The following is a 13253-nucleotide window of genomic DNA, read 5'->3' as shown; positions in this document are numbered from 1 at the left end:
AGTGGTGTTCCGCAAGGAACAGTTCTGGCCCCAATAATGTTTGCTATATATATTAATGATATGGATGAAGGAATTGAAAGCTATATGAGCTTCTTTGCAGATGATGCAAAACTACTTAAAAGAGTGAACACGGAAGAAGATTGTGAATCACTATAGTGTGATCTAAATAAAGTATGGGAATGGAGTAGGAAGTGGGAGATGGAGTTCAATACAAAGAAGTGTAGTATAATGGAATTTGGAAAAAGCAAAAACAGAATAACAGCATATAAATTGGGAGAAGAAGGAATAAAAAAAAGTAGAAAATGAGAAGGACCTGGGAGTCATTGTTATGAATAATATGTCACCTGAGAAACATATAAATAAGATTTTTGGAGAAACTTATAATTTGATAAGAACAATCAAAGTTGCATTTACATACCTGGATGAAGAAATGGTGAAGAAAATCCTAATCACCCTGATAAGACCAAGATTGGAATATGCAGCAACGATATGGTCACCAAGTACAAAAAAATGTATAAAAAAACTTGAAATAATACAAAGAGCAATTACAAAACTGGCACCTACACTCTCAAAACTATCATATGAAGAGAGACTACAAAAACTTGAACTACAGACACTAGAGCAAAGAAGAGAGAGAGGAGATTTGATAACTATTTACAGAATCATGAAAGGCATGGAAATTTACTGATAGAGAGAAGCTGATAAAATGGAATGACAGAAATACAAGAGGACATGGAAAGAAAATAAAAAAAGACAGCTATAGAAGAGATTTGAAAAAGAACAGCTTTCCTCACAGAGTAATAGACAGTTGGAACAAGTTAGATGAGAAAGTGGTGTGTGCAAAAACAATACATGAATTTAAAAATAGTTTAGATAAAATAAGATATGAAGACGGGACCCCACGAGCATAGCTCCCCTTCCCGTAAAATACAACTAGGTAAATACTAGGTAAATACACACACACACACACCCTTTCACCAAATGGACGGCGAGAACTGATGATCCAAAGAAAAAGGAAAAACTACGTGGATCTCAACATCCAGGAAGTGCCTTTTTGTATTTATAGGGAAGGGGAGTGCTCGTGGAATAGTGGGGAAGTGATAGGGAAGGAGAAGGGAAGGGATATTGAAGGAAATGGAAGGAAATGAGAAAGGGGAGGACTTGGTCCAAGAGTCCAAGCAGCTTGTAAACAAACGCAGAACGGATGACTTGGATTTCGATGATGGGACTAACAAAATTGTAAAGAACAGAAACATAGATAAGAGCAGCTCAATGGAAGGTGAGGATAATAATTTCCAAGGATTTAATGAGGGGGCGGTGGATACCAACCTCCCCCGACTGGCAAAACTAGAGGAAAAACTTGAACAAATGACTGAGCATTGGGAGATTAGGTTTGGCAAAATGTCAAAAATTGCCAAGAGGTTTGAAAAATTGGAAGAACTAGAGAAGGCGAACAAAAATTTAACTGATGAAATATAAGACCTAAAAAGACAGTTAAGAGAAGTAAAAGTGGAGAATGAAGAATTAAAAAAGAACAATAAAGACAATAAAGAAACAATAGCAAAAGAGGCAGAGGGGTGGAGGAAGATAAAAGAAAATAGTAAAGTTGCATTTTCTGATATAACTAATCAGCAAATGAAAGAACAAACTGAAGACTCAGTTATCAAAGTGATGAGACAGAAGGAGAATATTGTAAGAGACTTAGCAGACAAAAAGAAATGTATAATCATATTAGGAATGGAAGAGAAACATAACCCAGAACCACAAGAATCAAAGAGGAAAATGAAAAAATAAGAAATTTAATAGAATTAGTTCAGGAAGATAAGCCAGAAATAATGAAACAGATTGAAGAGAAATTCAGGCTCGGGAAATATAGTACAGACAAGACCAGACCAATTAAGATTAAATTCAGGTCACAAACGACGCCAGAGAATATCTTGTCCAAAACAGGGAAACTAGCAACAAGTGAACAATATAAAAAGGCATGGATTAAAAGGGAAATGAATAAAGAGGAAAGAGAGGAGGAAATAAGGAAAAGACATGAAGCTAAGAAAAAAAAACGAGACCAGAACGGAGACAGAAAAACAAGAATTCTACTGGAGATTTGTGAATATGAAATTGAATGGAAAATAACAGAGAGAAACACAAAAGAAACAGAGAATACAATGGAAATAACAGAAAGTTAAAAGTATCCTACACAAATATAGATGGATTAATAACAGGACTGAATGAACTGAACAAATATCTGAAAGAAAAAGATCCGGACACAATGGGAATTGTTGAGACAAAATTAAAAGGTCCACTACCACCCAACAGCATAGGACACAATGCATATAATTATTGGATTAGAAACAGAGAGATAAAACAAGGGGGTGGAGTTATGTTCCTGACTAAGAAGGATATAAGCGTGAAGAGTGTCACATATGGGAACAACACAGTAGAGATGATTATGATAGAAGTAGAAGATAGAGATAAGAAGAGCAGAAAGTTTGTAATAAACTACGTGCCCCCAAAAACAGCCTTGTGGGAAGAGAATGAACATAAAAGCATGTTAGAAGACACAAGAATAACACTAAACAAGATAATGGAAGATGGAGGAAGAAAAGTTATGATGGGCGACTATAATTGCAAAGAAATATGCTGGGAAGAGATGACCGTAAAGGGTGGAGAAGACTCATGGGGAAATGTTCTACTTGAGATGATTACTGAATACACAATGACACAATGGATTCAAGAGAACACTAGGTATAGAAATAAAGAAGAACCATCGAGACTAGACCTAATAATCACATCAGAACCTGAAATAGTGGAAAAGATAGAATACCAGGCACCAATAAGCAAAAGTGACCACATATTGATAGAACTAGAACTAAATGAGAAAAAATACATGACAAGAAATGAACAATATAGAAAAGGAAGATTGATGTATGAAAAAGCAAATTTTGATCAAATAAGATAATTCTTCCAAAATGAAAACTGGGAAAAAATACACAAAGATGATACAACAGTAGAAGAGAAATGGAATATTTTGACAAAAATCTATAAAAAAAAAAAAAAAGTAGAAAAGTATGTCCCAAGACAAAAACAAGTAAAAGAATATGTAAAATGCTGGTACAATAAAATATGTAAGGAGATAAAAGACAAAAGAGACAAAGCTTGGGCCGAATGGAAGAAAAACAAAAGACCAGAAAAATGGAAAATATATACTTGTTATAGAAATGAATATGTACAAATGTGCAGAGAGGAAAAGAGAAAATATGAAAAAGATGTCATAGAAAAATGTAAAGATCAACCAAAACTATTTTACAGATTTGTAAACAACAAACTGAAAAACAAACAAGATTTGGAGAAATTAAGACAAGGAGGAGTTGAATACACAGAGGAAATTGAAATGGCGGAAATTATGAACAAACATTTTAAATCTGTGTTTACAAGGGAGAACATACAACCGGAAGAGATCGAATGGAAAGAGAAAGTCCCCCCTATGACAGAAATAGAAGTAACAAAGAATGAAATATTGAAACACTTGAGTAATCTTGATGTCAGAAAATCGCATGGACCAGATGAAATAGCAAACTGGATTTTGAAAGAATGCAGGAATGAACTGGCAGACATAATACATAGCATAATAAACAGTTCCTTGAAAGAAGGAAAAGTTCCAGAAGATTGGAAAAAAGCAAATATAGTACCTATATATAAAGGGGGAAATAAAGAAGACCCTAACAACTATAGGCCAGTCTCTCTAACAAGTACAATAGCAAAAATTTGTGAAAGAATTGTCAAAAATAGATGGGTAAAATATTTAGAAAAAAACGTGCTAAATCCAAGGCAATTTGGATTCAGACAAGGACGACCATGTGTCACCAATTTAATATGTTTCTATTCAAGGCTAATAGATTTAATACAAAAAAGAGATGGATGGGCTGATTGTGCATTTCTACACCTAAAAAAAGCTTTTGACAAAGTACCACATAAGAAGTTACTTAAGAAATTAGAAACTAAAGTAGGAATACAGGGCAAACTGCTAAATTGGATGGAAGACTTTTTGCAAGAAAGAAAAATGAGAGTAGTGATAAGAGACCAACACTCAAAATGGGATGAAGTAATAAGCGGTGTTCCACAAGGAACGGTTCTGGCCCCAATAATGATTGCTATATATATCAATGATATGAATGAAGGAATTGAAAGCTATATGAGCTTCTTTGCAGATGATGCAAAACTACTGAAAAGACTGAACACGGAAGATTGTGAATCACTACAGAGATCTAAATAAAGTATAGGAATGGAGTAGGAAGTGGGAGATGGAGTTCAATACAAAGAAGTGTAGTATAATGGAATTTGGAAAAAACAAAAACAGAATAACAGGAGCATATAAATTGGGAGAAGAAGGAATAAAAAAAGTAGAAAATGAAAAGGACCTGGGAGTCATTGTTATGAATAATATGTCACCTGAGAAACATATAAATAAGATTTTTGGAGAAACCTATAATTTAATAAGAACAATCAAAGTTGCATTTACATACCTGGATGAAGAAATGGTGAAGAAAATTCTAATCACCCTGATAAGACCAAGATTGGAATATGCAGCAACGATATGGTCACCAAGTACAAAAAAATGTATAAAAAAAAACTTGAAAGAATACAAAGAGCAATTACAAAATTGGCACCAACACTCTCAAAACTATCATATGAAGAGAGACTACCAAAACTTGAACTACAGACACTAGAGCAAAGAAGAGAGGAGATTTGATAGCTATTTACAGAATCATGAAAGGCATAAAGAATTACTGATAGAGAGAATCTGATAAAATGGGATGACAGAAATACAAGAGGACATGGAAAGAAAATAAAAAAAGACAGCTATAGAAGAGACCTGAAAAAGAACATTTTCCTCACAGAGTAATAGACAGTTGGAACAAGTTAGATGAGAAAGTGGTGTGTGCAAAAACAATACATGAATCTAAAAATAGTTTAGATAAAATGAGATATGAAAATGGGACACCACGAGCATAGCTCCCCTTCCCGTAAAATACAACTAGGTAAATACACTCACACACACACACTTCAACGAACGGACGGCTTAGAGGACGTTCTGAAGAAAAAGAGAAATTTTGTGGATCCCAAAGCAAAGGAAGTAACTATTGTATTTACAGGGTGGGGGAATTGCTTGTGGTGTAGGGGATAGTGAGGAAAAAGGAGAAGGGGAGGGATTACTGAGGGAAATGGAAGGAAATGAGGAAGGAGAGGACCTGGTCCAGGCAGGCAGACGCCATGTAAACAAAAGAGGTCCCGACCAATTTAGTGACGACGAAATGTCTAACAAAAATGTAAAGATCAGAAACATAGATAAGAACAATTCAATGGAAGGTGAGGATAATAATTTCCAAGGATTTAAAGAGGGGGAGGCGGATACCAACCTCCCCCGACTAGCAAAACTGGAGGAAAGGCTTGAACAAATGACTGAACATTGGGAGGTTAGGTTCGGTAAAATGTCAAAAATTGCAGAAAAGTTTGAAAGATTGGAAGAACTAGAGAAGGCGAACAAAAACTTAACTGATGAAATAGAAGAACTAAAAAGACATTTAAGAGAAGTAAAAGAGGAGAATAAATAATTAAAAAGGCACAATACAGACAATAAAGAAACAATAGCAAAAGAGGCAGAGGGGTGAAGAAAGATACAGGAAAATAGTAAAATTGCATTTACTGATATAATTAAACGGCAAATGAAAGAACAAACTGAAGACTCAGTTATCAAAGTGATGAGACAGAAGGAGAATATTGTAAGAGACTTAGCAGACAAAAAGAAATGTATAATTATATTAGGAATGGAAGAGAAACATAACCTAGATAGAACCTCAAGAATCAAAGAGGAAAAAGAAAAAGTAAGCAGTTTACTACAATTAGTTCAGGAAGATGAACCAGAAATAATGAAACAAATCGAAGAGAAGTTCAGGCTCAGAAAGTATAGTACAGATAAGACCAAACCAATTAAGATTAAATTCAGGTCACAAATGACGGCAGAGAATATCTTATCCAAAACAGGGAAACTAGCAACAAGTGAACAATATAAAAAGGTATGGATAAAAAGGGAAATGAATAAAGAAGAAAGAGGGGAAGAAAAAAAGAAAAGACTTGAAGCTAAGGAAAAAAACGAGAACAGAACAGAGTCAGAAAAAGAGAGATTCTATTGGAGAGTAGTGAATATGAAAGCGAGGAAATTCGACACACAAGAGAAAAACAAAAGGGAAACAGAGAACACAATGGAAGTGGCAGAAAACTAAGAGTGCCTTACACAAATATAGATGGATTAATAACAGGATTGAATGAGCTGAATGATTATTTGAAGGAAAAAGAACCGGACATAATGGGAATTGTAGAAACAAAATTAAAAGGTCCACGACCACCCAACAGTGTAGGACATGATGCATATAATTATTGGATCAGAAACAGAGAAAAAGCAAGGGGGTGGAGTTATGTTCCTGACTAAGAAGGATATAAACATGAGGTGTGTCACATATGGAAAGAATACAGTAGAGATGATTATGATCGAAGTGGAAGACAGAGATAAGAAGAGCAGAAAGTTTGTGATAAATTATATACCTCCGAAAACAGCCTCTTGGGAAGAGTGAACATAAAAGTATGTTAGAGGACACAAAGATAACATTAAATAAGATAATGGAAATTGGAGGAAGAATAGTTATGATGGGCGACTATAATTGCAAAGAAATCTGCTGCTCAGAGATGACAGTAAAGGGTGGAGACGGATCATGGGGAAATGCTCTACTTGAGATGATTACTGACAATACAATGACACAGTGGATACAGAACACTAGGTATAGAAATGAGGAAGAACCATAGAGACTAGACCTAATAATTACATCTGAACCTAGAATAGTGGACAAGATTGAATATAAAACACCAATAAGTAAAAGTGACCACATATTGATTGAACTGGAACTAAATGAAGACAAATACATGACAAGAAATGAACAATATAGAAAAGGAAGAATGATGTATGAAAAAACAAACTTTGATAAAATAAGAGAATTCTTTCAAAAAGAAAACTGGAAAGAAATATACAAAGAAGAAACAACAGTGGAAAAGAAATGGAATATTTTGACAAAAATTTACAAAAAAGGAGTGGAAAAGTATGTGCCAAGACAAAAACAAGAATATGTAAAATGCTGGTACAATAGAAGTTGTAGGGAGTTAAAAGACAAAAGAGACAAAGCTTGGACCAGATGGAAAAAATACAGAAGGCCTGAAAAATGGAAAATATATACTTGTTATAGAAATGAATATGTACAAGCATGCAGAGAGGAAAAGAGAAAATATGAAAAAGATGTCATAGAAAAGTGTAAAGATCAACCAAAACTATTCTACAGATTTGTAAACAATAAACTGAAAAACAAACAAGACTTGGAGAAATTAAGACAAGGAGGAGTTGAATACACAGAGGAAATGGAAATGGCGGAAATTATGAACAAACATTTTAAATCAGTGTTTACAAGGGAGAACATACAACCAGAAGAGATCGAATGGAAAGAGAAAGTCCCTCCCATGAAAGAAATAGAAGTAACAAAGAACGAAATATTGAAACACTTGAGTAATCTTGATGTCAGAAAATTGCATGGACCAGATGAAATAGCAAACTGGATTTTGAAAGAATGCAGGAATGAACTGGCAGACAAAATACATAGCATAATAAACAGTTCCTTGAAAGAAGGAAAAGTTCCAGAAGATTGGAAAAAAGCAAATATAGTACCCATATATAAAGGAGGAAATAAAGATGACCCTAACAACTATAGACCAGTCTCCCTAACAAGTACAATAGCAAAAATTTGTGAAAGAATTGTCAAAAGTAGATGGGTAAAATATTTAGAAAAAAACAATGTGTTAAATCCAAGGCAATTTGGATTCAGACAAGGACGATCATGCGTCACCAATTTAATATTTTTCTATTCAAGGCTAATAGATATAATACAAAAAAGAGATGGATGGGCTGATTGTGCATTTCTAGACCTAAAAAAAGCTTTTGACAAAGTACCACATAAGAAGTTGCTTAAGAAATTACAAACTGAAGGAGGAATACAGGGCAAACTGCTAAATTGGATGGAAGATTTTTTGCAAGAAAGGAAAATGAGAGTAGTGATAAGAGACCAACGCTCAAAATGGGATGAAGTAATAAGCGGTGTTCCGCAAGGAACAGTTCTGGCCCCAATAATGTTTGCTATATATATTAATGATATGGATGAAGGAATTGAAAGCTATATGAGCTTCTTTGCAGATGATGCAAAACTACTGAAAAGACTGAACACGGAAGAAGATTGTGAATCACTACAGAGTGATCTAAATAAAGTACAGGAATGGAGTAGGAAGTGGGAGATGGAGTTCAATACAAAGAAGTGTAGTATAATGGAATTTGGAAAAAGCAAAAACAGAATAACAGGAGCATATAAATTGGGAGAAGAAGGAATAAAAAAAGTAGAAAATGAAAAGGACCTGGGAGTCATTGTTATGAATAATATGTCACCTGAGAAACATATAAATAAGATTTTTGGAGAAACCTATAATTTAATAAGAACAATCAAAGTTGCATTTACATACCTGGATGAAGAAATGGTGAAGAAAATTCTAATCACCCTGATAAGACCAAGATTGGAATATGCAGCAACGATATGGTCACCAAGTACAAAAAAATGTATAAAAAAAACTTGAAAGAATACAAAGAGCAATTACAAAATTGGCACCAACACTCAAAACTATCATATGAAGAGAGACTGGCAAAACTTGAACTACAGACACTAGAGCAAAGAAGAGAGAGAGGAGATTTGATAGCTATTTACAGAATCATGAAAGGCATAGAAATTACTGATAGAGAGAATCTGATAAAATGGGAGGATAGAAATACAAGAGGACATGGAAAGAAAATAAAAAAAGACAGCTATAGAAGAGATCTGAAAAAGAACAGCTTTCCTCACAGAGTAATAGACATTTGGAACAAGTTAGATGAGAAAGTGGTGTGTGCAAAAACAATACATGAATTTAAAAATAGTTTAGATAAAATGAGATATGAAGACGGGACACCACGAGCATAGCTCCCCTTCCCGTAAAATACAACTAGGTAAATACACATACACAGAGTGACAGCGAAGATTGGAACTCTTGAAAAAACGCAATTTTCGTGGATTTCAGCGACAAGGGAGAACCTGTGTTGTATTAGTAGGGAAGGGGAATGCTTGTGATGTAGTGGGCAGGTGAAGAAAAAGGAGAAGGGGAGACATTATGTTCCATGTTTCTGCCTCATACAGTGCTATCAGCACAATTACCCCTTCATACAATCTCCTATTAGCATCCATTCTCAAATGTCTTTTTCATTACACTATTTAATCCTAACTTGCTTCTCTCAATCTACTTCCACCTCTACTTCTATTTATATAGATGCATAAATACTTTGAATAGCTTGGAAGGTGATATAGCCCAAGCTGAAGCAATATATGAATTCATATCTAAATACAATAATTAAAAATCAAGTATATAGATGAAGTTGGAACTGTATATGAATTAGAGGTTAGGTATGATAATTTGGAGATGGGAGATGGGACCCAACAAGTATCACTATTTTCCTGTACAGTGCTACCTCTCACAGCTAATTAATGTCCATTAATTTCAACTCAACCATATGAGTTGAAATTAACGGACATTAATTAGCTGTGCTTGCGGTCTTTTCGCTGTTTTTGGTGCTGTTTAGTGCTGTGCAATCACTATGCCACCCAAAAACCACTCCAACTCAACGGATTATTCACATCAACGGACACCGTTACCCCCCTTTTAGTCCATTAATGAGAGGTAGTACTGTATATTACAATTACATACACACCATGGTAGCGCAGTAATCACACTTCAAAGCATCTTGAAACATGTATGCACTGCCTAGTGTGGGCCTTATCACTTATGGTCTCACAGTCTCCTTCAATTTTATGTTCTTATGTTCACTGTTTATCTGTACTACTCATGTTATTTACTCACGTATGGCCGTTTCAATTTGAGTCAGACAGCTGGTGTTGTAAGCCAAATCAGAAAACTTCTTCATCAATTCTATGGCTGAGTCTTTGTCATATACTTTGTATCGAGACATGGTTCTGGCTTCTTCACAGCTGGAAAGAAAAATTAAACAAACAGAAATTCTGTCAATTTTTCATTACAAATGTATGAATGAAAATATGTTCATACACACTTGGTTCACATGTTTTAGAAAATAAAAAACTAAACAACACTATTACACCCGTTGCACTAAGAACTGGCCATTAGGGCGGAGCACTGGGAGTTTCCCTGTGGTGCCACATGTAATTATTTTATAATTTTATTTTATTTTATAATTCTATTTTATAATTTTATAATGTTGTCACATATGATTATATTATAATTTTTGTCACACACCACCACTGAGGTAAAAATCAAAGCAATGTTTTCTATACAAAGGTTTCGTTTCTTCGAGTCTAGACATGGCATATGGAAAAGAGAGAGCGACGTTGCCGCTACATCTAATCTCTGGCCCCACCCCCCTCACACTGCATTCAGAAAACATTGCATCCACACACACGTTCTTGCCATGGATGCCCATGTGTGGCAACACCGGGAAATCTCCTAGCCCCGCCTTATCAGTCATTTCTCCTTGCTCCGACTATAGTTAAAAAAAATGAGGACTCACTGATAATGTGATTCCTAGTACAAATGTATATATATTTAAAAACAGGCATGACCAATTTCATTTGAGACTAACAGATGAGATGCACTCCTTATGAGCTTTAAGCTCTCTTGCCTCTTAATTTTACTAAGTCTAAGGTAAGCAATTCACTAAGGTAACCTCAGACTAAAACATATTTTTCCAGAGGCACACTACATAGTACATCATATTCATATACATGCTAGGTACGCACGAATCCACGCACGATGCCACTGTCGACCATGTACTGTTTACATCGCCATTTTTTGCGGCCCACTAGCTTTTGTTTAGGTTGGTTTGAATGCTTGCCGCGTTCAGTGCATGCGCAAGATATTCAAATTACCTTGTTGTTTTGCAAGTGTATGCTCAATTCTTAAAATAGAAACAATTTTTCAGTGATTTAAACGGAAATTTGGTTATCAAACTTGGCAACATAGTTTTCCAAGTAAAAATGTTAAGGTAAGGCATCAATAAAGATTATTTTAATTTATGTAAACATGTTTATCAACCTATTTTCACCCAGAAATGAGAAGCTTAAGATCGTTGATCACTTGATGTTTGAGCTTAGGGTCATCACATGTAGGCATATAGTCACGCGGGAAACCATGCGCGGCGCCCTATCGCCATCTTTTGCGCCCCATTGGATTTTGATTTTTTTTTTTTTTTTTTGGCTTAGTTTGAATGCTTGGAGCGTTCAGCACATTCACAGGGTATTAAAATTATCTTGTTGTTAAACAAGTTTATGCCCAGTTCTTCAAAACTTTACTAATTCTTGCCGATTTCAACGCAATTTTTTATATTAGCCTTGGCAAATAAGTTTTCCGAGTAAAAGTGTAAAGGCAAGAAACTAAATCATATAATATTTAATGTAATAATGTTGTTTATTAGCCTCTATTCTACCGGATGTGAGCAACTTTGAAATCGTTAGTAATAGCGCAGTTGTGCAATCTAAGTTTCTTGAAGCTTAGATGCCTATTCGACATATCATTGCCATGGCAACGTGATAAGTGTCAGTAAGAACGGTGTAAGAGGAAAGTCCTGCATTGTTTTTGACATGCTAAGGATATTTTTGGACCCATAAAACCTCTGTATGCCAAGTTGCATGTCAGTTGGGCCAGGGGTTTGGATTTTATTGATTATTTCTAAATTGACAACAGTTGCCATGGCAACGTGAATGTGATAGGTGTTAGTAGGAATGTGTATCAGAAGAAGGTCCTGCAATGTTATTGACATGTTCAGGTGTTTTATTGACCCATAAAACCTACTTATGCCAAGTTGCATGTCAGTTGGGCCAAGGGTTTGGATTTTAATTATGATAATCTGAAAATTGACAACTTCATGGTTGCCATGAAAAGGCAAATATGGTATGATGGAGATGTCTTGCATTGTTTTTGACATAGTACTCATGTGATTTGTTGATCCAAAACCAAAGTATTCCGAATTTTAATAAAATTGGACCAGTGGTTTAGAGTTAATGTGTGTTTCTTTACCGAAATCTTTACAAATGACCACCCTTAATTCTAACATTTTGCTATGGTGAAGTCCAGCCAAAAATGCGGGCTAAAAAAATTATTAAAAAAATCGTATCTCACTTATTCTTCGAGCTATTTCAAAAATTTAATAAGTATTTTGTTTCTAATAAAATTGCCTTTCATATGCAACAATACTTTAAGAGTTTAAAAAAATGAAAATTTTGTGCCCGTACCTATACATGCCTTGTTTTTCTTTATCTAGAATAGATCAACTCGCCCCATCAATTACACCATGTAATAAAGCTTACATGTTTGTTTGTTTTTGTTATACTCGGCAATTGTAATTGTTATTTCGAACTATGTATGTGTTCTTTTCATTATCTGCACTTCATGTATAATATTGATTCATTGGCAAATAAAATACTATTACTGACTTTTCTTATATATGAATATCTTCCACAATTGTATGTTTTATATGTTACAAATTTTATTTGCCTGTGTAATGTATGTAATACATATGCCCCCCCCCTTTGTCATCCACATAGACAATGATGATAGAAATGAGGAAGGCGTGGCATATATTATTTCAGAAAATATTTACCAGTACACGTAACAGCAGCACTTTTACTCTGTGTTTCCAATTCGCGGCAAGATTGTTTACTACCACAGTTGCCGCGTTTTCTTTCTACGTTCTAATTTACTCAGCCTGCATCGCAGAGTTGCCAGATTCTGAACACAATATTATCGTACAAGGACCTCAAAATTATTGTTTTCACGACAGAATTATGGCAGTATTATAATGAACTATCGTGCAAATTATCGTACATTGTGAGATCTACTATATATCCCCTGAGATAAATAAAATGTACATTTTATGCATCATCTCTAAATTTCATTAATATTGAGAAATTCAAATAAATAATATTTCACAAATTAGAGTTTCATTTAAATAATCAAATAATAACATTTTAACACATGCCATACCTCAATAGCAAATCACATAAAATAGGCCTCATCATCATTGTAAAGAAATTATATTTCTAAGAAAAACTTAT

At 34.6% G+C, this 13253-nt stretch overlaps 1 protein-coding gene across 1 annotated transcript in view; it reads right to left on the bottom strand.

The window, feature by feature from the left end:
* The window catches only part of LOC143026895 (uncharacterized), a 63866-nt gene extending 50942 nt beyond the window's left edge, over window positions 1-12924 (bottom strand). The window contains exons 1-2 of the mRNA XM_076187680.1: window positions 12800-12924; window positions 10030-10157 (exon numbers count right to left, since the gene is read on the bottom strand). Of these exons, the coding sequence (XP_076043795.1) occupies window positions 10030-10138 (109 nt within the window). The 5' untranslated portion in view covers window positions 10139-10157; window positions 12800-12924. The remainder of the gene's footprint in view (window positions 1-10029; window positions 10158-12799) is intronic.
* Window positions 12925-13253: the final 329 nt, after the last annotated feature.

Source organism: Oratosquilla oratoria, chromosome 7 (genome assembly GCF_046742065.1).
Source record: "Oratosquilla oratoria isolate Oo_2021 chromosome 7, ASM4674206v1, whole genome shotgun sequence".
NCBI classification, from domain to species: domain Eukaryota; kingdom Metazoa; phylum Arthropoda; class Malacostraca; order Stomatopoda; family Squillidae; genus Oratosquilla; species Oratosquilla oratoria.
This window is presented reverse-complemented; position numbering and strand designations above follow the sequence as displayed.